Below are 27,591 nucleotides of genomic sequence, written 5' to 3' on the forward strand. Positions count from 1 at the left end.
TATTATCTAAATGGTGAGAGATTGCAGAGCTCTGGGATTCAGAGGGATCTGGGTGTCCTAGTGCATGAATCACAAAAGGTTAGTATGCAGGTACAGCAAGTAATTAAGAAAGCTACTAGAATGTTATCATTTATTGCGAGGGGAATTGAATACAAAAATAGGTTATGCTAGGGCATTGCTGTGGCCACATCTGGAGGACTGTGTACAGTACTTTTCTCTTTATTTTGGAAGGATGTAAATGAGTTGGAAGCAGTTCAGAGAAGGCTTACTAGACTAATATCAAGAATAGGCTTATAAGGAAAGGTTGAACAAGCTAGGCTTAAATCCGTTGAAATTTAGAAGAGTAAGAGGCAACTTGATTGAAACATATGAGATCCTAAAACAGGGTAGATGTGGAGACGATGTTTCCTCTCCTGGGAGAACCTAGAACCAGGGGCCACTGTTTAAAAATAAGAGGTTGCCCATTTAAGACAGAGATGAGAAGAATGTTTTTCTCTCAGAGGGCCATGAGTCTTTGGAACTCTTCCTCAAAAGGCATTGGAAGTAGAGTCTTTGAATATTTTTAAGGCAGAACTGGATAGATCCTTGATAAGCAAGGGGGTGAAAGGTTATTGGAAGTAGCTGGAAATGTGGAGTTGAGGTTAAAATCCAACCAGCCATGATCTTATTGATTGGCAGAGCAAGCATGAGGGGCCGAGTGGCCTCCTCCTACTCCTAATTCGTATGTTTATATGTCTCAAACAAACGGAATGTACATGTCTTTCTTTACAATGTTTCTTACTGTTAGAAGGACATTCGTGTTGAAATTCAATTTTAAAGGAATTGAACTCTTTCAACTCTCTCTCTTGTACTGAAAAGCCTAATTAAAATGCATTCCATGAATCATCCTAAGCTCTTTCAAATTCTTGAGCAAAGGCAGCCTATAAGCTAGAAATGCTATAGGTTTCGAATCAAGAAGAATGAAAAAAGTGTTGAAGTTGTCATCAACAGTGCTATCAAGTGGCACCTTCTCAGCAACAACCTGCTCACTGGCACTCAGTTTGGGTTCTGCCAAGGCCATTCACCTCCTGCCCTCATTACAGCCTTGGTTTAAACATGGACAAAGAGCTGAATTCAGGAGGAGAGATGGGAGTGACTGCCCTTGACATCAAGACAGCATTTGACCGAGTGTGGCATCAAGGAGTCCTTGCAAAACTGGAGTCAATGGGAATCAGGGGGAAAACCCTACATGGGTTGAAGTCATACCTAACATGAAGGAAGATGGCTGTGGCTGTTGGAAGTCAATAATTTCAGTACCAGGATATTACTGCAGAAGTTCCTCAGGGTAGTGACCTTGGCCCAACCATCTTCAGCTGCTTCATCAATGACCTTCCTTCCATTATAAGGTCAGAAGTGGGGATGTTCGCTGATGAATGCACAATGTTTAGCATCATTCACAACTCGTCAGATACTGAAACAGTCCATGTCCAAATGCAGCAAGAACTGGACAATATCCGGGCTTGGGCTGACAAGTGGCAAATAACATTTGTGCCACACAAGTGCCAGACAATGACCATCTCCAACAAGAGAGAATGTAAACATCATCCCTTGACGTTCAATGGCAGTACCATCACTGAATCCCCCACTACAGGCATCTTGGGGTTACCGCTGACGAGAAACTGAACTGGACTAGCCATATAAATACTATGGCTACAAGAGCAGGTCAAAGGAATCGTGCGACAAGTAACTCACCTCCTGATTCCCCAAAGCCTGTCCAACATCTACACGGTACAAGTCAGGAGTGTAGTGGAATAATCTCCACTTGCCTGGATAAGTGCAGCTCCAATAACACTCGAAGCTTAACATGATCAGGACAAAGCTTCCCACTTGATTGGCACCCTGTCCATCACCAACTGGGGAGGTGATGGCGTAGTGGAATTGTCACTCGACTAATAATCCAGAGACCTGGGTTTGAATTCCACCACGGCAGATGGTGGAATTTGAAAGTAAAAGTCTAATGATGACCATGAAACCATCGTCAATTGTTGTAAAAACCCATCTGGTTCACTAATGTCCTTACCTGGTCTGGCCTATATGTGACTCCAGATCTACAGCAATATGGTTGGCTTTTAAATGCCTTCTGAACAAGGGCAATAAGGGATGAGCAATAAATGCTGGCCCACCCTGTGACGCCCACATGCCATGAATAAAATAAAAAAAAACATCCATTCCCTCCACCATTGACGCACAGTGGCAGCTGTGTGTACCATCTACAAGATGCATTGCAGAAACTCACCATCCTGTTGAAGGATCCTTCAACAGCACCTTCCAAACCCGTGACCCCTACCATCTAGAAAGACAAGGGCAGCAGATGCTTGGGAACACCAGCAGCTGCAAGTTCCCCTCCAAGTCACTCACCATCCTGTATCGCCATTCCTTCACTGTCACTGGGTTAAAAAGTCCATGAACACCTTCCCTGTCAGCACTGTGTTTGTACCTACACCACATGGGCTGCAGCGGTTCAAGAAGGCATTTTACCATCACCTTCTCAAGGACAATAAATGCTGGCCCAGCCAGCAACATCCAGGTCCCATGAAGGACTAAATAATAAAGATTTAACTGAAAGTAAAATAGTTCAGACTTATCCAAGTTTGGTCATCAGTGAAAAATATTGCCCAACGCTAGAGAGGAAATAAAGCTTCATGGGCTGGAAATCAAAAGCTTTAGTTATTCTGATTTAATCCAAGTTGTTTCATAGATGTATCTGGATGATTGCACCTTTTTGTTCATGGGATGTGGGCATCATTGGCAAGGCCAGAATTTGTTGCCTATCCCTAATTGCCTATGAACTGAGATGCTTGTTGGGCCATTTCAGAGGGCAGTTAAGAGTCAACCAAATTGCTGTGGTTCTAGAGTCACATGTAGGCCAGACCGTGTAAGGATGGCAGATTTCCTTCACTAAAGGACATTAATGAACGAGATGGGTTTTAATGACAATCGGTGATAGTTTTATGGTACCATTACTGAGATTAGCTTTCAATTCCAGGCATTTTTCCTTTTTCATTAAATTTCATTGGCTGCCGTGGTGGGATTTGAACCCATGTCCTCTCGGGCCAGTACTGTAGATTACTAATCCAGTTTCAGAACAATGCAATGGACTGTACATTGTGCAAGGCTCTTTTACCAATGTTTGGTGGAAAGGATGCAATCAGATTTCTCCATCTCATTCCACTGTTTAAATGTGAATGACCACCATCAATGAGATCATGAATTATTTGCTATGTTCCAAATAATATAGAAAAAGCACCTATGATTTCCTCACTCCACCATTGCAGCCATAAAGAATAGTCAGCATGGATTTCAAAGGGGAAAATCTTGCTTGACCAATCTCGTTGAATTTTTGAAGAGGTAACAGAAAAATTGGACAAGGGTAATGTAGTCAATGTAATATATTTAGATTTTCAAAAAGCCTTTGATAAAGTGTCCCATAATAGACTAATCAATAAGGTCAGAGAATATGGGATCAGTGGCAAGTGGCAGAATGGATAGCTAGCTGGCTTTAAAACAAAGTAGAGAGAGTAGGAGGAGAGAGTAGTTATTCAAAGTGACAAAAGGTGGCATATGGTATTATACAAGGATAAATGGTGGGATCACTGTGCATTATTTATATTAACAATTTAAACTTTGGAATTAAAAAAATCTAAATTTGTAGATGACATTAAATTGATGGGGTTGGGGGGAATATTCAAAACTGAAGAGGACTGCAACAGATTACAGATGATATTAATATTTACAGAAAGGATCTATAATTGTCAAATGAATTACATCATTGTAAATGTGGGGAATTACATTACATTTATCTACATTGAAATCCACTTGGTGCAGATTTTCCCATTCACTTAACCCTTTTATCATTTTATGCTTCTGTCTACACTTCTAACAGTGCCACCTATCTTTGTGTCATTGGCAAAGTTAAATATGAGGCTTTTTATCCCATCATCTAACAATAGTCAAGGGCCCAGCGTAGATGCTTCTGGGACATACCAGCCACATCCTGCCAATTAGAATACCAACCCATTATTCCTACTCTTTCTCTCCTGCTACTGAATCAGTTTCCTAAGCAGGTCAATAATTTGCCTTCAATTCCATCAGCTTCAACTTTAATTAACAATTTGTTATGAGGGACTTTATCAAATGCCTTCTGGAAGTCAATATAAAAAATACATCCATAGATAGTTCCAAAGAAGGGTTAAATTTGACTCAAAATGTGAACTCTGTCCTTTTCTCCACAGATACAGCCAGACCTTCTGAGTTCTTCCAGGACTTGATGTTTTTATTTCAGATTTCCAGCATCTGCAGTATTTTGCTTTTATTATCTGAAGACATTCTGCTATCCACTATTTCAGTCAGCTCTTCATTCAGTCAGGGTCATCAGGCATAAACAACCATTTACAAATCCATGCAGTTTCTCTCTGATCAGCTGAAAATGTTCAAGGTCGCCCTCTCCTTAATTATAGACTCTAGTCATTTTCTGATAACAGATGTGAGGCTAACTGGTCTATAATTCCATGATTTCCCTCTCTCACCTTCTTTAAATATGTGAGCACACTTGAGTTTTCTAATTAACACCCAATTGATATACAATTAACACATAGGGACCTCATCATTTTGAACATTTAATTCTACAACAGCTGTTGGGCATTGCCACCTTAATCTTTTTCTCTTAGACAGAAATGAGAACTTTAAATTGTAATGCTGTATCCTGGGAAAGGGCAAAGACTGAAATATGCTTTTTATTGACAGCTCTATGATTCTGCCTTAGTGTTCACCCCTAACAATCTAATGAGCCATAAAGTCAGTGCGATGATGAAGTACTCCTTCATAATGCTGCTGTTTTATCAGCATTTTTAAACATGTCGCTGTGCTCTTCAAATTTGCAGGCGGACATTAGGCAACATAGAGCTGCTGAAACAGATCATGCTGGAGGAAGCCCTACGAAGTGATGAAATACACGCTGCCATCATCAGTTTGGAGAACCAGTTTCATGAGGAGTATGTGAGGTATCAAGAACAATGCAGCTCTTGAACATGCATATCAGTCATGAGCCAATTGTGCAAGCATGCATTTCAGTGGCCTGCACAAGTTTGAACAGGAAGATAAGAATGTATAGGATTGGAAAAGTTAATCTGGCTAATCCCAAAAACTAAAACCTTTCAATCACTTGTTCTTTCAAATATCGATTCAGTTCTTCATTAGATCTTTCCAGACCCTCTGATTCTACACATTCATCAACTTCTACTTGGAGTGGCTAAATCAAAAACAACCAGAATTAAACCTACTAATCAGCTTTTCCATAAAAACAGGAAATGTATAGCAGGTGATTCAATATCTGAAAGAGAAGGAAAGGTTAATATTTCAGGTGGTATTTCCCATCATAACTGGCACAGTTACAAAGGGCTGGGAAAGACTTGTATAATAAAGCTGAGGTAGAGGGACAAGGTAGAGGTCAAGAGTTCATTTGTAGTAATTTCACAAAATAACAGCCATTGTCCCTAAGACTTCTTGGGTGGAGTGATAGCGGTGGTGGTGATGGTGGGTTGTGGGGCATGTTTCTTCTTCACTAGGACAAATGCAATACAAACATTGCCCACTTTAACCCATACGAAGGCTCTATCCCAAATCCCTGGGTCATTTTCTTGGTTGGGGCAAACCTATCATTTGCACCTATCTCAAACAGACAGCTGAAATATCAGCGTAGTGCTATTGCTATTCTGAAGGGGAGACAGAGCCCAGTGAAGCTTTGGATGAGCTCTTGTTGTTCAGCTTCTCTGCTTTCAAATGTCACAAGTCTTTTTAAGGCCCTCAATAGGAATCATCCAGCTCTCTTCTGCATCAGGTGTGAGTTCTGGGGACTTTGGAGGATGTAAATGGTAGAGTTCCTGCAGTTGCTGACCTGGTATGCTCCTGGGAGATCCATCCACAGCCCCTCCACTGGAATTTAATGAGCCATATGAATTGAGATGGATTTCTGGCATAACCAGCTTCCACCACAAATTCTTAGTCCCTTATGCACCTCCATTTTTAAAATTAGTCTTTTCACCTGATATCCTCATTGCTAATATTTTAGAGCTCTGCCAGTTATGGTGAACTCTCTCTCAGATAATGATTGACTGTGCTTTACCATCACTTACTGTTTTCATTTAACTTTTCTGATTCCGGCAGATTTATTTTTATCTCAGGTTATTGTTTTATTTTGTAGTATTTTGCTGGTAAGATTTCTATAAACATGCTTTAATGGAGTAATGTTCAATGATAAAATGTGGCTTTGCTGCCAACATGTGGTTCATTCCCAATCACAGGCATCTGGGAATTACCATTTGGAGGACAAACAATGGAGGAAAACTGAAGGGTAATCCTTCCCAGCCTACTTTTCCGGATTTCCTATTGGACAGGGATGGTATAGTATTAGCATTGTCACTAAGTTGGTTCCTGGCATAGGAAGTCAACAAGGCAAAGGGTGAAAATTATGACCTTTAAAAAGGCATCTGTTTATGCTTATGGTGCACTGAATAATTGGGCACAGTGAAGGTGTAAGTGTTACAATGAGATGGAAGAGGTGATCCTGAAGTCCCACTTCACTCTCCTCTCTTGGTATGCGTAGTCATCCAAATGGAATGGGTACCTGTAGCAATACAGCTGCCTGGCTTCTGCATGGGTGCTCTGTGAGTGCAAGGTCTGTGAGGGGTCCTGGGGCACTCAGAAGATAGAAGATGTCAATGGGTATTTTAATCTCTCTACCATTCCCTCCAACCCCTCAAACCTGAGCTTCCAGAGATTGTCAATCATCGATATCTCAAGAGCTCTTTAATGAGCCTCAGCAGCTTATCACCTCCCAAATTGCAGCCACTGTAGATCTCCTAGTATGTATAAAAGAGCATTATGAGCACAAGAGTGACAAAAGGTAGATGATCCTAAACTGCTGGAGGTCCTCAGTTTCTTCAGTATCCTCCCTGTTGTTCTCATTCTGTCTTCCAGTGGTAGCTCCATGCTAATTGATTTATGGACTAGAAAGAATAGAAAGAGGAAGAAGGGGGAAAATAATATCATTCTTATGCAAAGAAGTGCATTTTCTGAGCTAGGTTCAGTTTGTTCCCAAAATAATCATGGAATTTTGTTCGTCTTCTGTTTTCTTGTTTCAAAAGGAAGTTTCTGGATGCAGGGAAGCATGTCTGTGTGGAATATCCAATGGCACTCTCAGTGGCTGCAGCCCGTGAACTATGGGATCTTGCTGATTCCAAAGGTAATTAGATGAAATAGTTGTAGTAAAACAGTACTTGACAATGACTAGATTAAGTGCTGAAAATGTGTCAGCGCTAATGATTGAAAATTGTGAGTTTGCGATCTAAATCAGGGTCATTCATGCACCTGCCGTACCAATGGATCCTTTGAGTATAGATCTTTATAAATTCCTTAAGAACTATAATGTGATGTTTGTATTGGTACCATTTAAACAGTATGTCAGGGAATAAATATTTCTCTTTGCTCCTCTGTTTTTATTTCATTTCTGTGAACATCTTTTTCTTTTCATTTGTTTCAAAATAAAATTGGAAACAGCAGAGGGAATAGTTTATTGCTAAGGATTTCCTTCCATTTCCATGTTACCCCCAGTTGTACACAGTAGCTCTGTGTGAGAATTTCAAGAATACCATCTTTATTCATCCTGACCAAAGACTTTTTTGGTGTCATTGATTACTGATGAGCTCTAATTGATTATTCAAAAGTTATATCAGAGTTTACTGACAAGTAACACAAACAAGGGGAATTGTCTACATTGCAATTATAAAAATGTCTTTTAGTAGGACATTTTCCTTGTATTTTTGTTTATTCGTTCATGGATGTGGGCATCACTGGCTAGGCCAGCACTTACTGCCCATCCCTAATTGCCCTTGAGAAGGTGTTGGTGGGCCAGCTTCTTGAACTGCTGCAGTCCATATGGCGTCGGTACACCCACTGCTGTTAGGAAGGCAGTTCAGGGATTTTCAACCAGCAACAGTGAAGGAACACTGATATAGGTCCAAGTCAGGATGATGAGTGACTTGGATGGGAACTTACTGGTGGTGGTGTTCCCATGCATCTGCTGCCCTTGTCGTTCTAGGTGGTAGAGGTCATGGGTTTGGTATACTTTATTGTTAATTTGATGGATGTAGATTTAGTTAAGATTCATTAAGCCTAAATCCAAGGATTAAAAATATGCTTTAAAATTTAACTGAATATATTTGGGTTTTTTCCATTTGAAAATGTCAATCTTTCACCATAATTTAAATGTTGCCTCATGGAGCTCAGTAATTTTGCAGTTGCTCAGTCAAACAGTAGACTAATGTAACAAACTCCAATATTTCTTGAGTTCATGAGTCGCAGTTCGGGGGAGCTACAGTTCCCGCAGGCCTCGGGAATTCTGCGCATGTGCTGGCCGGCACAGAACACCACTGTTCCAAAGGTGTAAGGGCAAAGTTAATGGGGAACCAAGAAATGACAGAGGAACTGAATAGGTGGAAGACACAAGGAACATCCCCAAACTTCAAGAGAGTCGAGAGGCAGAGTTGAGTATGGTGACCATTACCAAGGAGAAGGTGCTAGGAACACTGAAAGGTCTGAAAGTGGATAAATCACCTGGACTAGATGGATTACACCCCAGAGTTCTGAAGGAGATAGCTGAAGAGATAGTGGAGGCATTAGTGGTGATTTTTCAGGAATCACTGGAGTCAGGGAGGGCCCCAGAGGACTGGAAAATCGCTAATGTAACCCCCGTTTAAGAAGGGAGTGAGGCAAAAGACGGGAAGTTACAGGCCAATTAGCCTGAACTCGGTCGTTGGTAAGATTTTAGAGTCCGTTATTAAAGATGAGATTTCAGAATACTTGCAAGTGCATGATAAAATAGGGCAAAGTCAGCATGGTTTCATCAAGGGGAGGTCATGCCTGACAAATCTGTTAGAATTCTTTGAGGAGGTAACGAGTAGGTTAGACAAAGGAGAGCCAATGGATGTTATCTACTTGGACTTCCAGAAGGCCTTTGACAAGGTGTCGCACAGGAGGCTGCTCGGTAAGATAAAAGCCCTTGGTGTTAGAGGCAAGGTACTAGCAAGGATAGAAGATTGGCCATCTGGCAGGAGGCAGAGAGTGGGGATAAGGAGGTCCTTCTCAGGATGGCAGCCGGTGACTAGTGGAGTTCTGCAGGGGTCAGTGTTGGGACCACAACTTTTCACTTTATACATTAATGATCTAGATGAAGGAACTGAGGGCATCCTGGCTAAGTTTGCAGATAATACAAAGATAGATGGGGGGACAGGTAGTATTGAGGAGGCAGGGAGGCTGCAGAAGGATTTGGACAGGTTAGGAGAATGGGCAAAGAAGTGGCAGATGGACTACAACGTGGGGAAGTGTGAAGTCGTGCACTTTGGTGGGAAGAATAGAGGCATAGATTATTTTCTAAATGGGGAGAGAATTCAGAAATATGGAGTGCACAGGGACTTGGGAGTCCTAGTCCAGGATTCTCTTAAGGTTAACTTGCAGGTTGAGTTGGTAGTTAGGAAGGCAAATGCAATGTTGGTATTTATTTTGAGAGGACTAGAATATAAAAGCAGAGATGTGCTGCTGAAGTTTTATAAGGCTCTGGTCAGACCACATTTAGAATATTGTGAGTAATTTTGGGCCCCGTATCTCAGGAAGGATGTGCTGGCCCTGGAGAGGTTCCAGGGGAGGCTCACGAGAACGATCCCAGGAATGAAAGGCTTAACATATGAGGACCATCTGAGGACTCTGGGTCTATACTCGATGGAGTTTAAAAGGATGAGGGGAGGATCTGATTGAAACTTATAGAATACTGAAAGGCCTGGATAGTGTGGACATGGGGAAGATGTTTCCATTAGTAGGAGAGATTAGGACCCGAGGGCACAGCCTCAGAGTAAAGGGAAGACCTTTTAGAACAGAGATGAGGAGAAACTTCTTTAGCCAGAGAGTGGTGAATCTATGGAATTCATTGCCACAGAAGGCTGTGGAGGCCAGGTCATTGAGTGTATTTATGAACGAGATAGATAGGTTCTTGATTGGTAAGGAGATCAAATGTTATGGGGAGAAGGCGGGAGAATGGGGTTGAGAAACTTATCAGCCATGATTGAGTGGCAGAGCTGACTCAGTGGGCCGAATGGCCTAATTTCTGCTCCTATGTCTTATGGTCTTATGGAACCAAGGCTGTAATGAGGTCAGGAGCTAAGTGGCCCTTGCAGAACCCAAACTGGACGTCAGTGAGCAGGTTGTTGCTAAGCAAGTGCCTCTTAATAGCACTATTGATGACCTCTTCAAGCAAGAGTAGACTGATGGGCAGTAATTGGCTGGGTTGGATTTGTCCTGCTTTTTGTGGACAGGACATACCTGGGCAAGTTTCCACATAGCCAAGTAGATGCCAGTGTTGTAGCTGTACTGGAACAGCTTGGCTATGGAGGCAGCAAGTTCTGGAGCACATGTCATCAGTACAATTGCCGGAATATTGTCAGGGTCTTTAGCCTTTGCAGTATCCGGTGCCTTCAGCCATTTCTTGATATCACGTGGAATGAATTGAATTGGCTGAAGACTGGCATCTGTGATGCTGGGGACCTCTGCAGGAGGCCGAGATGGATCATCCACTCGGCACTTCTGGCTGAAGATTGTAGCAAATGCTTCAGCCTTATCTTCTGTACTGATGTTGAGGATGGATATGTTTGTGGACCCTCCTCCTCCAGTGAGTTGTTTAATTGTCCACCACCATTCACGACTGGATTTGGCAGGACTGCAGAGCTAAGACCTGATCCGTTTGTTAGCTCTGTCTATCACTTGCTACTTATGCTGTTTGATACACACATAGTCCTGTGTTATAGCTTCACCAGGTTGACACTTCATTTTTAGGTATGCTTGGTGCTGCTCCTGGCATGCCCTCCTGCATTCTTCATTGAAGCAGCGTTGATCCCCTGGCTTAATGGTAATAGTGTGGGATATGCTGAGCTTTGAGGTTACAGATTGTATTTGAGTACAGTTCTGCTGCTGCTGATGGTGCACAGCCACTCATGGATGCCCAGTCTTGAGTTGCTAGATCTGTTTGAAATCTATCCCATTTAGCACGGTGGTAGTGCCACACAACACAGTGGAGGGTTTCCTCAATGTGAAGACGGGACTTTGTCTCCACAACTGCTGTGCGGTGGTCACTCCTACCAATACTGTCATGGACAGATGCATCTGCGGCAGGCAGGTTTGTGAGGATGAGGTCAAGTATGTTTTTCTCTCTCGTTGGTTCTCCCACCACCTGCCGCAGACCCAGTCTACCAGCTATGTCATTTAGGACTCAGCCAGCTCGGTCAGTACCGAGCCACTCTTGATGATGTACCTTGAAGTCCCCCACCCAGAATACATTCTGTGCCTCTGCCACCCTCAGTGTTTCCTCCAGGTGGTGTTCAACATGGAGGAGCACTGATTCATCAGCTGAGGGAGGGTGGTATGTGGTAATCAGCGAAGGTTTCCTTGCCCATTTTTGACCTAATGCCATGAGATTTCATGGGGTTCGGAATTGATGTTGAGGACTCCCAGGGCAACTCCGTCCAAATGTATACCACTGTGCCACTTCCTCTGTTGTGTCTGTTCTGCCGGTAGGACAAGACGTACCCAGGGGTGGTCATGGTGGTATCTGGGACATTATCTGTTAGATATGATTCCATGAGGATGACCATGTTGGGCTGTTGCTTGACTAGTCTTTGAGACAGCTCTCCCAATTTTGATAATAGCCCCTAGATGTTAGTAAGGGGGACTTTGCAGGGTCGACAGGGCTAAGTTTGTCTTTATCATTTTCAGTGCCTAGTTCTGTCCAGTTTCTTTCCTTTCTTGAGACTTTGTAGCGGTTTGATACAACAGAGTGGCTTGCTAGGCCATTTCAAAGGTAATTTAAGAGTATGTAGGCCAGACCAAGTAAGGACAACAGATTTCTTTTCCTAAATTTTTACGTCAATTGACAATGGCTTCATGGTCATCATTAGACTTTTAATTCCAAACGTTCATTGAACTGATATCACAGCATCTGCCTTGACGGGATACGAACCCTGGTCCCCAGAGCATTAGCCTGGGTCTCTAGATTACTATTCCAACGACAATACCACAATGCCAATGCATTTAATAATATGGGGATTAACTAGTTATCGCTACAGTTAAATAGTAAAACACACAAAACGTAGTGAATGTAGAAAAGTTCAAGTTAGTTGAAAGCAATAAGAGTTTCTTTGCAATTAAGGGTAAGAACCCATGAAGCATAAACTGAGGCACTACAGCGCCACCAGTGGCAAAAGGATATAAATATACTGTGGTAAGTGTCATGAAGTGGTCATTATGAATGTGGACGTAGGGATATTTATAGTGGAAAAAATTGTCAGCAAGTGCAAACAGAATTAATATTTTTAATACATTATAGAATGTAACATTGTATTTTGTTTATACGTTCATATAGCCTGTGCTGTTTATATATGTAGTGTAAGTTGCATATATGGTAATATAATATATGCTGTGTATATATTTTTTCTAAAATGCAGGAAAAATTCTGCATGTGGAACACATAGAACTACTGTCAGCAGAATACAAACAGTTGAAACGGCAAGTGAGCGGAAAAGAACTGATGGAGGGCACTCTGCATTTCACAGGTAGTCATATAACAAAACACCTGAAGCTGAAATACAGAATAAATGAACAGAATAGTATTTAAAAGTGAAAACTCATTCCATACCCCTTGTATATTATTCAGTGGTCAATATAACAATAGATAGAGATTGGGGGCAGAATTTAATGCCATCCCTGAGGTGAGTTATGTAACGGGGTTGACATTTAATCGGCCAGGGAAGCTCATGAACAGCCTTCCCACCTTGCTGCCCATTCAGACCATGAAGGGCCACATCGCACCACCGCTGGTATTCCCATGAGGGAAACCTGAAAAGCAAACCTTGTCAGGGTTGCTCGTGGGCTTCAATGGGGATCACACATTAAAAGGCACTCAGTGTCTGACCAAGGGACCCGGTATCGGAAAGGGAGTCTTACTGAGCCGCTCCCTGCGCTTGCTCCTGACCCTCCCTTTCCCTTTCACTTGAAGCTGCTCATTTCCTACCTATTCTATATCCTGACCTTGTAGTTTTCTTTTGCTTGTTTGTCTGGCCGAGGAGGGCAAGAAAATAGCAGAGTACTATTGATGCTGGACCCCACCCAGTCTTCATAATATCAGTGAAAGCTCCCAAAATCAAAGGCTGCACCAGTTAATGTGAATTCCTACATTGCAAAGTGACTACACTTCAAAAAGTAATTAATTGGCCGTAAAACGCTTTAGGATGGCCAAGCCAAGTTTTTCTTTTTAAATAGATGGTCCCCTGGAAGATAAGTTGCCACTTAACTGAATTTTGAAAGGAGCCTTACTCGACAGGAGAATAGCTTGGTTGTGGAGCTCAGCATTCCCAACTGGCAGTGCTCCCAACTTACTAATGATTATCCTGTTTGTTTTGGTGTGAGACTATGGTGGTATTGTCCAGTCCTGTTGGTGGTGGGCATCATAGTAGGTGGGGCAGGAGAATTCGGCATGAAGGGCAGAAATCGGATTCCTGCTTCCATGAAATCACAGCAGGATCATCCGATGGTATCCGCCAGGGCGGATCACAAATCCTGCTGGAAGCTGGCCTGAACCCGATTTGAATCCTGCTAATGGGATACAAAGTAGGGCCCAATCGGAATTGTCCCCCCATGCCTGATTTACTGTAACACTGGTGGGAAAACACTGCAGCCCAGAACACATCTGGACAAGTCTGATGTGCAGAAGTCAGGACTTACTTAGGGCCTTGCTCAGATCGTGGACACCCGAGGAGAAGAAGATGCTGGAGCCCTACAGCTACCAGACCTTGGAGTAACACGTGCATTGCATGCTAGGTGGATTCTCATGGACATGGCTCTGCGCGAAGCAGCTCTCAGATAGGAAGCAATGGTGACTGTGAGAGGGGGCATGGGGGAGCCCGTAAGGTGGGAGGGTGAGGGAGTGTTGGTAACGGTAGAAGGGGCAGCAAGCTTGCTTAGCGAGAACAGGGAGGCAAACACGGACCCTGGGTGTGGGAAGGTGGTGGTTGGGGAAGCCAATATGTATGGGGGTAGGCATTCTCCAGGAGGTAGGGAATGTGCACATTCACCTGGACATCCTGGAATGATAAGATTTCTTTTTGGAAGGTGATGATGGGGAGGTGGAAGGTGATGCTAGGGGCGTCCACAGTGATGGGGGAAAGGACATGGGTGACTGGGAGAGGGGAAAAGATAGGGGAGCTAATTAAGAACCTCATCACAACCATGATGTGCAAATCAAAAGTGGGCAGAGCCTCGTGTTGGACGGGCACAGGTGCTGCATGGGAGTGTGCTCAGTGGGTGGGTGGAGATGCCGGTCAGCTCAGATGGACAACTGAAAGAGAACCCCAGCAGGCAGCATTGAAAATGCTGGGGACAATCAGATGAGTGTGATGGTGAAGGCTCTGCATGGGACAGTGCTTCCACGAAAAGCCTCCGAAAGGCCCTGCTGCACACAACCCTCCCTTCAGAATCATTCATGGTCTGGCTACATGTAGCTGAACAGCTAGTGGGGTGGCGGGGGGAGGTGGGGGTGGGGGTGGAAGCAGGGAGAAGAATCGTGACGCCTATCAGTGAATCTGAAAGACTACATTACACATTATTCAGTGCGAGTGAATATATTTTCATATAAAGTCACAAAATGTGCTCACCCATGAGCTCACATGTGATCAGAATTTTTTTACCTTTTCCAGGCCTCCCACTTCTTCTAGGTGCTGCCCTGACATCCGCAGCAGGGGTGGAGACAGCCTGTGCAATGGTTGACCTTGTTGCCTCTGATGACTTTGGCATGGATCCTTTGAAGAACCAAGACTTTTAGGGTCCCTGCTTGCTTTGGCTGTCCTCCTGTGGGCCTGCAGCTCCCTCAGACAGAGGATGAGGTTGAGGGGGTCACAGGCAAAGGAGACTCAGAGGGAGCGGACAGTCTCTGAGATTCCTGAGTGGATGACCCAGGGATGTCCAGCTGCCGCTGCTCCTCCCTTCAATTGTCTGAGGGTCCCAGCCTGACTCCATGAGGAGAAGAAGCACCTCAGAGGACGTCGAGGTGCCCCATTTCCCCCTCGCATTGCCACTACAGGAACTCACCCAAGGCTACGGATTGGAGTGCATGTCTGTATGCATCTCCACGTTCTGCTAGACCAAGGTCTCCATGGTGTCCGCCATCCTTCCCATGGAGACCTCCGTGTGCACGCATGTGGACATCACTTTGTCAGAGAGCAGGCAGATGCACTCCTCCGACTCGCATGCAACTGTGTCCAACAGCTCTGTGTGATGTTCCTCCGCCTTCTGCTGATTCTCCAGGATGAGTTGGAAGGCCAAATCTAGAGGCTCCTCATCTGACTCGGACCTCACAGAGGCCTCTCCGAGTGCCTGGGAGCTCGGCTGAACCTGCCTCCTGCTGCAGACGTGTCCGTGCGGTGACCACAGATTCTGAACCCGAGCCTGCTCTAGATCTAGGTCCCATCAAGGGTTGTATCTCTGCGTTGATGGAGGGTGTGGGTAAGCGCTGTGACAGGTCTTCCAGGCTGCTTATTTCCAGCTCTTCAACGAGGAGGTGTCCTCTTGGCTGAAGGTGAGGACATGGATGGAGTTGAGGGACTGCCTGGCTGAGCGTGTCGGTCGCTTGGCAGAACTCCCTGTGAAGCAAAGTAGAGATGATTAGTGCATGGCAGCAGAGTCAAAAGCAGGAGAGAGAGCACACACAATTATGTTGAGAGAGGGATGATGTGGTGCAGGATCCTCATGTAGGTGTTCGCCGCTGACCTCAGCATCGCCATGGACACGCCAGTCCTCACCAGTCAAAACGATGGCATGCTCCTCAGAGCAAATGAGGGGCCTCATGTCGGCCACTCCACTCCTGATCTGGGACCTCTCCTGCTTGTTGTGAGTCAGCTTCTCCTGCATGAAAGCAGATGGAGAGTGTGAGCAGGACACATGGCACTGTGTGGAATGTTTGTGTGGTGAGCAGAGCCGTGGAAAGGATGAGGACTTGGGCTCCAGAGGATGTGAGCCTGATGGAGATGTGATGGTGTTTGTAAGAGTTATAGGCATTGTCCCTTGAGGTGTGTCGATGTGTGATGGGTTTGGGAATGTGTCTTGAGAGTAATGAGGTGGTTGACTTACCCTGGCGGAATGGATGAGGGCATCCATCCTCTTCCTGCACTGGATGGCTGACCTCCTCTGTGCTCCAGTGGTGCTTGCCACCACTGCCACTGCCTTCCAGGCTGGGCTTTGGGTGATTTTGGTGGACCTCCAATGGCCAGAGCGGGGGCAGAGGACATCGCTGAGGTCACGACGTGGCAGGCAAAACTGAGCCTGCCCACCAGCGATTCGGCGTGTTTCCTGTGAAGGCATTATTAATGAGGCGGGATGCACCAGCAAGGAGTGATATGGTGCAAAAACCTCCCATTGCTGCCAGTGGGTAAAACATCTTTTTCACACCTGCTTCTGCATTTAGCGCAGAATTGTCCCAGATTTGCACAATGTTTCAAGTGTGCAGCAGACTGACGACCTAGATTTTGTCCAAAGTTGACTGTTCTGCATTTCAGTGAACTGCAGCATTATCAAAGCCCTGCTTCAAAATGGCGGGAGAAAGTTTGGTAGCAGCAGGAAGAGAACTAAAAGAAGAATCTTCTAATTTAAATTTTAAAAGTATTTTCAAAATTCTAAATGATTTTTGCAAATGTGAAAGTGAGCAATGAAATGTTAAATTGTGTTGAATTACTGGAGGGGGCTGGTTCACTCATTAGGCTAGATGGCTAGCATCTGGTTCAGAATAACTCCAACAGTGCGAGGTAAACTTGCCATCTGCCTCCTCGGCCTGCCCTGGGGAGTGCAAGGCAATGCAAACTGCCACTGACAAAAACTGCCAAGAAAATGGCACAGGATAAAACATCAGCAGACGGTGAGCCAAGGACTTGACTTCAGGCAGAGCACACATTCCATACCATACCATACCATTTTGAAAGGAGTATATTCTTCAATCAAATGCTTAAAACCTGCAAAATGTCCCATTTTCTTCTATTTTATAAGTGGCGATATTGAAGAGCACCAGAACAGGATACTTGGTCCATCCTGTGAAATAAATCTCTAATACTCTCTCTCATGAGACAATTTTCGCACCAGTCATTGCAAGTGATAACAGTCTCTCTGTCTTCTGTCATATATATGTGACTGTAAATAAAGCTTTACTTCATCATTGGAAAGGACTGAACATCCCTCTTCACATTCACTGTGCTTTGCACGACTCAAATTCAAACTATAAGAAAAGTATTTGCATTCATCAAGCACCTTCCCAGTCCTCAGGATGCCCCAAAGCACTTCACAGCAAGGCCTGATGGCAAGCAGATCTGTTTAGTGGGGTAGATGTTGGCCAAAACATCTCCCCTGATTTTCTTCACATCACATCATGGGATTTCTACATCCACCTGAGCAGACAGACAGGTTCTTGGTTTAACCTTCTCAACTGTAAGATCCACCTCAATACTGCACTCAGCCATTGTAAAGCAAGATCATCCAATGGTATTCTGGTTTGTAAATCCTGAATATGGTTAGGTGATGCTTGCTTCACAATCACTTGTTGATAATTTTGACATTTGTGAAACCCTTACCCAAGTTTACACCAATTGTGGAAAAAGTAGTCTTCAAGTATCTTATTCCTGTTAACCCCAGAAGGACCAAATTCTACCTCTGGGATCAGATACTTCTGCTCTGTAAATTGTCAATTTAGTTATTCAAAAGGGTTCCAATGTGGTTCTTTCATTTGTTAGTCATAATTCTGAAAGTTAATAGTGTAGTATCACATTTTTAAAAAATTCATTCACAAGATATGGGTGTCTCTGGCAAGGCCAGCATTTATTGCCCATTGCTAATTGCCCTTGAGAAAGTGGTAGTGAACCATAGAACCAAAAAAAGTTACAGTGCAGAATGAGACCGTTCAGTCCATCGTGTCTGCGCCAGCCAAAAAATAGAAACTCATTGCTCATTTTTAATCCCACTTTCCAGCACCTAGTCCGTAGCCTTGCAGGTTACAGCTGTTCAGGTCCAGGTCCAGTACCTTTTAAATGAGTTGAGTGTTTCAGTCTCAACCATGAATTTAGGCAGTGAATTCCAGATGCCCACCATCCTTTGGGTGAAAATTTTTTCCGCATGACCCCTCTAATCCTTCTACTAATTACCTTAAATCTATGCCCCCGGGAAATTGACCCCTCAGCTAAGGGAAGCAGGCCTTTCCTCCTTGAGCCTGTACAGTCTGAGTGGTGAAGGTATGCCACAGTGCTGTTTGATAGAGAGTTTCAGGATTTTGACCCAGTGACAATGAAGGAACGGTGATATAGTTCCAAGTCAGATACTGTGAGACCTGGAGAAAAATGTACAATTGTTGGTGTTCCCATACATCTGCTGTCTTTATTTTTCTAGGTGGTAGAGATTGCAGATTGGGCAGATGCTGTCAAAGAAGCCTAAGCAAGTTGCTGCAGTGCTGCCATGGTGCGCCAGTGGCAGAGAGAGTGAATGTTTAAGGTGGTGAAAGCAGTGTCAATCAAGCGGGTTGTTTTGTGCTGGATGGTGTTGAGCTTCTTGACTGTTGTTGGTGCTGCAGTCATCCAAGCAAGTGGTTTGTGCCTTGTAGATGGTGAAAAGACTTTGAGGAGTCAGGAGATGAGTTGCTTGCTGCAGAATTACCAGCCTTTGACCTTCACTTGTAACCACAGCATTTATGTGACTGATCCAGTTAAGTTTCTGGTCAATGGTGCTTCGTAAGATGTTGATGATGGGGGCTTCAGTGATGGTAATCCCACTGAAAGTCAAGGCAAGCTGGTTAGACAGTCTCTTGTTGGAGATGGTCATTACCCGGCATTTGTATGGCATAATATCACTTATGACTTATCAGCCCAAGTGTCAATGTTGTTTGGGTCTTGCTACATGCAGTAATTATTATCTGAGGAATTGCGAATGGAACTGAACACTGTGCAATCATCTGCAAACATCCTCACTTCTGACCTTATGATATGGGGAAGGTCATTGATGAAGCAGCTGGAAATGGTTGCACCTAGGACATTGCCCTGAGGAATTCCTGCAGCAATGTCCTGGGGTTAAGATGATTGGCCTCCAGCAACCACAGCCATCTTGCTTTGTGCTAGGATGTCTCTAACTTGTGGCAAGTTTTCCCCTAATTCCCATTGACATGAATTTTACTTAGGCTCCTTATGCCACACTCATGATGTCAAACACAATAACGCTCATGTCACGTCTGAAATTTAGCTCTTTTGTCCATGTTTGGTCAAGGGTGTAATGAGTTCTGGAGCTAAGTGCACCTAGTGAACCCACACTGAGCATCAGTGAGCAACTTATTGCTTAGGAACTGCCACTTGACAGTATTGTGAACAACGCTTTCCATCACTTTGCTAATGATCTAATGATTGAGAGTAGACAGATGGGCAGTAAATGGCTGCATTGGATTTGTCCAGCTTTTGGTAGACAAGTTATACCTGGACAATTTGTCACATTGTTGAGTAGATGTCAGTGTTGTGGCTGTACTGAAACAGCTTAGCTAGGGGTGTGGTTAATTCTGGAGCACAAGTCTTCAACACTGCAGTTAAGGTACTGTTGGGGCCCGTAGCCTTTGGTGTATCCAGTGCACTCAGCTGTTTTTTGATACCACGTGGAATGAAGTGAATTGACTAATGACTGGCATCTGTGAGGTTAAGGACCTTAGGAGGCCGAGATGGATCATCTGCCTGGCACTTACGGTGAAGATGGTTGCAAACACTTCAACCTCATCTTTTGCCACTCAGGTGCTGGCCTCCACTATCATTCAGGAAGGGCATGGACATAGAGCTTCCTCCTCCCATTAGTTGTTTATCTGTTCACCACGATTTATGACTGGATGTGGCATGACTTTGTTCAAAGCAGAGCTTTGTTCTGATCTAAAGGTTGTGAAATTGCTTAACTCTATGTAGCATGTTGCTTCCGCTGTTTCTCAGGCTTGCAGTTCTGTTATATTATAGACAAATACTTCTCATCACAAACTTTTGCATTATTGATATTCCTATGAGTAACGCACACTGCTAGACAGCTGTCAATAGGATCAGCTTTGTGGATTGTAGGTAATTTAAGTACATTTGGTAATAGAGCAAGAGAACTTCAGAACACATCATGGCTTTCAAGGAGGAGTTTATCATGACAATGTCTGTACTTAACTTTCTCATATCAGTTTTGTTGTAACGAAGTGTATGTGTCTATTATTTTCTAGGTGGACCACTAGATCGACAACGCACTGGATTCCCCACCTTTAGTGGAGTGTCCCGTCTGTCATGGCTTGTGGATCTCTTTGGGGAGCTCACTTTCAAATCTGCTACATTGAAAGAACAACAAGAGCAGCAGTACTGGAAGTTGACAACGCTCTTCCACACTAAAAATAGCAGGTTAGTGATTTTGATACTAGCTTGTGACAGCCTTCAGTTCTACTAGTTCCAGACAAGAGATATCAAGATACATTTATAAAGTACAATTGAAACAGTGCCCACTTTCCTGAAGAGAGGGAAGCAAAAGAGGAACTAATAGGTCCGTGTTTTTGGCCCCCACTGGGGTTGGGATTAGAGACGGGTAGAATCTAAAAATAGCACCACCGGCTTGTATCCCAGTTCCCTGGCTCCATTCCGCCTCTGAACAGTTATTACAGAGGTGGGATCAGGTTGGGGGAGATAGTCAAACGCGGCGTATTAAGAGCTACCTAGGACCTATTATAGGAGGCTGACTGGGACTTTCCAGTCAGTCTCCAGGTTCCTGCAGGTGGCGGAGCCCAGTTTAGGTGTTTGGAGGCAGCCTACTGGTGACAGTCTATTAGGCCAGCGCTCCAGGCAAGCCTAAAGACCTTCCACTACAGCCACAGGCTGCACACTAGAGGGGTTCCCCACCTCCCCATTCCCCCTTCCCCTTATAGTGGCGGTCTGTGTGCAAGATCCATTTTTTAGTTTAGATTCTAAAAAGTTTGAAAGAAGGTGCCTCCATCTTGAAGAGCACTCTCCCTTTCTTACCCTGCTTCTTTTCAGCTGAAAGGCTTCTGATTGGCCCTCCAGCTTTGAGAGCCCAACTGTAGTCCTTATTGTATGGTGAGCCAATTAATTGGATGCCCCCTGAAAATCCCTGTTTTACCTTCCCATTCCCTGAGGGCAGGCTTGGGACCCAGATATAGCCCTAACATTTGTTTCCCACCTGCAGAGGGAAAATCCTGCCCAGAGTGTCTGTCAGAGTATGTTCTTGTCATTCGTTTGCTAAAGGTCAGTGGTAGCAATAACAGGAAGGCCCATAGCATGGATCGTAAGAGGGAGAGAGAATTTTGAAATTAAAATCTAGATTGTTGTGCTGTATCATGGATTGTAATGCTATCCTTTTACCATGGAGTCTTGACTTCAAAGATAGCCAAGAAAACTGGATAAGAATGCTGTCTTGGACTGTGGATAAAAGAAGATTAATGAGGACATTTGCACTAAATCAGATAATCTCATTCACATACCCAATTGGATTTTTGTAATCTAATTTAACAGAATGTTGAAATACCTTGTCCTTTTAAAAATGTGTCACAGGACAATTGCTTCCATACATTTCAGTCTTAGCCGGATTCTCAGTGGAAGGCTCAGAGCAGAGGAATGGTATCTCCTGATATGGAGAAAAGCTAGATTTGAATCAAATTTTGCCAAAACTAAAAGCAGTTATATCATTGTGCTGGGTGGATAATAGAGGCCTACTCTACAAAGTGGTAGAGGGAGATTTAATCTGCACCTCAACTGTGCTTTTTTCCGGCTTGACTGTTTGTTGTAGATAGTGTAGGCAAGAGTGAAAAAGTGTTTTATTCTGCAGTACTGACCTCATTCAGTTTGATACTGCAAAATAATCTGGGGTGGGCTGAAGTGAAGGGGAGAAAACTGTATAGAGGGAACAAAAAGCAAATGGTAAGTCAACTTCCACCATAGGATTTTAAAAAAAACTTCAGATCAATAGAGTTATACAGACATTACCCAAATTTCAAGAACATTTATGTATGCTCTATTAATTCATGACTCCCATACTGAGGGTTAAGGCCCTTGCAACAGCCAAAATTGGGTCAGTTTGAACTTAGCGCTCTGAGTTTAAATGGTCCTGTTGAGTTCGGGTTTCCCTCCTGGTGTGAGTCATGCATTGCCCCCTTTCTCATTCTGGCAAAAATTGGACCTGTTGGAAATGGGGGCTGGCCTTCTGCATCTGCATCCCACTCACCATTTTCAAAGATCCGCAGAGTCTTCCCGACTCCACAAAAATCCGGCTATGATGTTTGTGTTTAATGTTTATGCTTTTCTGCAAAAGGACGTTTTAATTAAAAAGAATTGTTATATAAAACCTGCCAGTAGAGTGTGCTAAGTCCCGGATGTATTGCCCTCTGGTGGAGAATAAGGAATAAAGGAACCTTCTGTCTTTCAAACAGGAAATTGGAGTTCAGAAGCAGATAGCTGTGTGTGTATTTTTAATTGTTAAGAAGTGACAAAACACTTCAAATGGCAACATAGGTGGGATCACCATTATTAGGGGCTTTGGAGGTTTTTGATCCAGCTACTATGGACTTTGTAGTTTATGTCGAGCAAGTGGAACAGTTTTTCATTGTGAATGAGATTGAAGAGGAAAAGCAGGCCTCAGTGTTTCTTACAGTCATCGAAATGAAAAATTTCACTTTACTGAGAAATCTCATTTCTCCTGACAAGCCAGCAGATGAAAGCTTTAAAGATATGTGGACATTTTGAAAAAGCACTTTGATCCCAGGCGAGCAATTATTGCCGAGAGATTCAAGTTTCACCAAAGAGAACAGCATGGGAGTGAGTTAGTCTCCCAGTTCCTGGCTGAGTTGAGAAAATTAGCAGAACATTGTGACTTTAAATGTTACCTGGAAGAAGCATTGCATGATCGCTTGGTTTGTAGACTAAGAAAGAATTCAGTGTAGATTGTTAGCGGAGCAAGAGTTGACACTGAAGAAAGCGTTCAAGATTGCGCAAAGCATAGAAATGGCAGAGAAACAAGCTGAAAATTTGGAAGCGCATTCTAACAATGCTGAAGTTAAAATAGTAAAGTCAGAGTATACTCGCTTTCAAACATGTTACCGCTATAATGGAATAGGGCATAATGCATAAGCCTATAAGTGGAAAACCACAGATTGTTGCTACTATAGAAAAAAAGGACACATAAAGTGTGCATCTAGATCAAAGGCTGATCACAATAAAGCAGTTCCACTCATGAGGAGCACACTGACAAGTCACTCTTGAAAATAAACAGGCAGTTTAAATAGATGCACTACTTGGAAACAAAATCCAAAAGTAATGCAAGTCCAGATGAGACAGAAAATGAAACTAACAGCAACAATGAGGAAGAGCAATTGTATTGCGTTCAATCTGATCTGAAACTAGATGAAGGACTAAAGTTTGGCATTGCCTTAAATGGTAAAATGGTTGAAATGGAGGTTGGCACTGGAGCATCTGTTTCTATTGCTTCAGAGGAGACATGGGAGAAAATTTTCAAGAAATGCCCTTGGAGAAAACCCTCCTCCAGCTTAGCACCTACACTGGTGAGCCTGTGAATATACTTGGAAAAATGTCTGTTCGAGCTAAAAATGGAGATCAAATAGCAAGGTTGCTATTCATCGTTGTGAAAGGGAATCATCCATTGCTTATGGGCAGGGACTGACTAAAAGAAATTTGGCTGGACTGGAATGAAATAAATAAAGTGCATTGCAACCCCATGTTGCAGTCCTTGTTAGGCAAGCATACTGATGTCTTCAAAGATGGTCTTGGAGTTATTAAAGACATTGAAGCCAAACTTGCTGTGAAGGCCTAAGCTTCTTCAAGGTTCTTTAAACCACGTTCAGTTCCCTACTCAATGTGACAAAAAATCGAGCAGGAACTAGAACGACTTGAAAACTTTCAGATAATTGAGAAAGTTGATTATGCAGAGTGAGCAGCTCCAATAGTCCCAGTAGTGAAGGATGCCGGGTCTATCAGAATATGTGGTAACTATAAAATCACCATTAATCCTTTCCTGGAAGAGCATCAGTACCCACTACTGAAAATTGAGGACCTGTTCACTTCTCTGAATGGAAGTGAATTATTCACAAAAGCTTGACCTATCACAAGCATTTTTGCAAGTGCAGCTAAGTGAAGATTCCAGGTAGTATACAACCATCAGCACACATTGAGGTCTATATCAGTACAAACGACTACCATTTGGAATTGCATCATCACCGGCCTTATTCCAGCAGGCCATGGGCAAAATACTGCAGCGCCTCCCTGGTGTAATCTGCTTCCAAGGTGACATGCTCATCACCGGGAAAAACCTCCTAACTCATTTAGAGAACCTAGGCAGGGTCCTGTATAGACTGGTAATGGATTGAGATTGAGTCATGAAACTGAGCAGTATCTGACTCACAAGTTCAGTGCTAGAGTCAATATGCCAACCCATTCATTAAAGATCACTTACCCCACCCCACCCAGGAAATTTCTTACATTATAATTGTGTTTAGCTTTATTTTAAGCATAAAATTTATATAACTAATCTAATATACTTCGTCAGTAGCATTTCAATGGTGATGGGAATATTATTCAAAATTATTTATTTGGATACATCTATTTCCTAGTGGCTTTAGTTGTGACATTTGTTTGCACTTTTCTAGTGATAGAATCCTGTCAAAAGTAATAGAGGCTGGGATTCATATTGAGCGAATGACAACTGATGCAAAGACATCAAGTTGTAACAGGATTAACAGTTCTGTCATTTTATCAAGGAGTTGTGTAATATGAAACATCAATTTACAATATCTAATTAAGTGTCTACTCTTTATTAATTGTTTAGACCCTTAATCTGGATTGAAGAAAGAGGACCAGGGTTGAAACGCAAAAAAAGTATCAATTTCCAGTTCAAATTGGACACTTTGGATCATATTCCAGAAGTGCCTAATAGTCATGTTGGACTATTCATGCAAGACCTCAATCTATTTGCCCAGAAGCTAGCAGGACAAACACTCACCGAGCCCTCTGAAAAGAATCGCATCTTGCACTGCCTGGGTCTGGCTGATGAGATAAGAGCTTTCTGTGAACAGATTCCACAAAATTAACACAATAATTACATTTCCTTTTGCAAATAAAATTAGTGTTTTGTTGGTTTGCTGGATTGCCCTTAGGGATTAATATGTATTGCTGAAAAAAGAGACATGTTGTCAAAGCTTTTCATCTTGCTTTCAACAGGACAGAATTCACCAGAATACCAATTGTAAAGAGAACAACAATTTATACTGTATGAGAAGAGAGTGCTGATTAATTGGCAAGTGGACTATGATTGGTAGAGGCATTGTCATGGAGAATGCACGAGGAAGCAGTTAACTGCCAAGCTTTTGTTTAAATTCAAACCAGGCAGGTCAACTCTGACTGTCAAAGCATTAAAGCCTTATGAACTCACTTAAGCAGAAGCAGTTTGGCAACACAATTAATGACACCGCCGAATATGTAGTAAACCTCACTGACCATGTACTCTTTGAAAGCAAGGAGTTTTTTTCCTGCACATGGCTTCAACTTTGGGGTGCTTTCATCCCATATCAAATGGGAAGAGATATTTGCTGAGTTTGAACTCCTCTACTCCCAGCTATCCCACTACAAACCAGTATCCAGTGAAGATGCTGAATTCTTGCAAGCACACCTAGCTCATCTAGCACATGTATATTCCGAGGTTCTAAACAATGGCTGAGTTTCATATGCAATGTGAATGCATGGTAATGCTGTGAGGCCTCAAGACCGACCCAGGCAGACATATCTTTAAACACGACAAAGGGACTGAAATGGTCATCCTTAACAAGTGTGACAAGATCAACAAAATTCACACTATTCTTAAGGATGGGCCCAAATTCATATCCGTTGGACCTGCCACTAAGCATGATCAGACAGCTGTGCTCAAAAGCAAGTTACAAAAATGCTTTTTGGACTTGTGCAAGAGTAATGAGCTGCTGAGTGATATATATGATAGGATTCGTCCTCATGGCTCACTGCGTCTGTGTATGTATGGGTTGCCCAAGACACACAGAAGTGATGTCCCTTTATGCCCTATATTATCTTTGACCGGTTCTGTACAACCTGAATTGGCCAAATGGTTGGGTGAGTTGCTACAAACAGTTCTGAGCAAGTTTTCCACATACACAGTGAAGGATTCCTTCACCTTCCTGTATGAAGACCGTACAGGACTTACATATCGATAGCAATGCCGTGTCCATGTGCTTGTTTGACATTGCTAGCCTTTTCACCTATGTACTATTCAAGGAAGCCTTAGACATTTGCATCACATCACTATATCATGGTGATCTAAATTCACTGCCATTGTCTGCATCTGTATTTATTGAACTTATGAACTCAGCAATTCGTGCAGTTGAATTCAGTTTTAACGATACCATGTTTGCCCAAATAGATGGTATTGTCATGGGATCCCCTCTAGGCCCAGCTCTTGCAAACATCTTTGTGGGTTTCCACAAGAACTGTGTCTTTGATGGAATGACACCCCTCTGACCCCTTGCATATGTCCGATATATAGATGATATGTTTGCTATATTCGAATCTCCAGTTACATGTAAGGATTTCCTTGCACAACTTAATGGGCTCCATGCTGTGCTCAAATTCACCTTTGAAATGGAGCAGTCAAATGAGCTCCATTTCCTCCTCGTGCCAGTTGAGAAATCTGCCAACGGTTTCTCTACTACTGTCTACCGCCTTATTGACAACCTTGTAAATAGGGTCTGAGCCATTTGCTCATCTTGCAATTGTGATGCTGAAATAGGGCACATAAAAATCATCCTGCAGGATAATGGCTACCCTGATCAGATCATTGCTTGCTGTGTATTGTGCAAACTTAAGAATTGGCCTATGGCTGCCACTTTTGGTACTGAAAAGTCCCCAGTTTATCTCAGATTATGTTGGAAGGGTAATGTATCTCAAAAATTTCTGCAATAGGTGAAGCTAGCTGTTCCGCGCTGCTGCTATGTGGTAGCAACATGAGTGGTGTTCTCCACTAACAGGATGTTGCCAAAAAGATGTTCTGTGGTATATGAATTCCAGTACCAGTGTGATGCCAGTTATGTAGGCCATACTTTCCAATGATTGGCGGATCGTATCTAACAGCCCGTCCCTTTGGCTGTTCACAACAGGCAAAATACTGGCCGTGCCCAACCAGTCCATGCTTGCAAACTCAAAACATAATGTCCAACATTAGATGTGGTCCCGTGATTGGACAACATTTGCTAAACAATCCTGACTGTGCTAAGGAACACACTGAAATTCAATGTAAGATTATCAGTTGGGCTCACAGTGTCGCTCACTTACACGTTAGAAGCTACATATGTGCACACACAGGGCCCTGTCCATTGCAGACAGAAGGAGCATGTCCACGCATTGCACCTTTTTC

At 43.3% G+C, this 27,591-nt stretch overlaps 1 protein-coding gene across 5 annotated transcripts in view; it reads left to right on the forward strand.

The window, feature by feature from the left end:
- Positions 1 to 25,313, forward strand: part of blvra (biliverdin reductase A) — a 46,789-nt gene extending 21,476 nt beyond the window's left edge. For 4 of the 5 annotated variants that reach the window (XM_041183685.1, XM_041183683.1, XM_041183684.1 and 1 more), the window contains exons 3-7: positions 4,920 to 5,039; positions 7,182 to 7,279; positions 12,582 to 12,689; positions 20,387 to 20,558; positions 25,003 to 25,313. In XM_041183685.1, the coding sequence (XP_041039619.1) occupies positions 4,920 to 5,039; positions 7,182 to 7,279; positions 12,582 to 12,689; positions 20,387 to 20,558; positions 25,003 to 25,264 (760 nt within the window). In that variant the 3' untranslated portion in view covers positions 25,265 to 25,313. Of the gene's footprint in view, positions 1 to 28; positions 79 to 4,919; positions 5,040 to 7,181; positions 7,280 to 12,581; positions 12,690 to 20,386; positions 20,559 to 25,002 lie in introns of those variants that run through there. The other variant, XM_041183686.1, reaches the window with a different exon arrangement.
- Positions 25,314 to 27,591: the final 2,278 nt, after the last annotated feature.

Source organism: Carcharodon carcharias, chromosome 3 (assembly GCF_017639515.1).
Source record: "Carcharodon carcharias isolate sCarCar2 chromosome 3, sCarCar2.pri, whole genome shotgun sequence".
Classification (NCBI taxonomy): Eukaryota; Metazoa; Chordata; class Chondrichthyes; order Lamniformes; family Lamnidae; genus Carcharodon; species Carcharodon carcharias.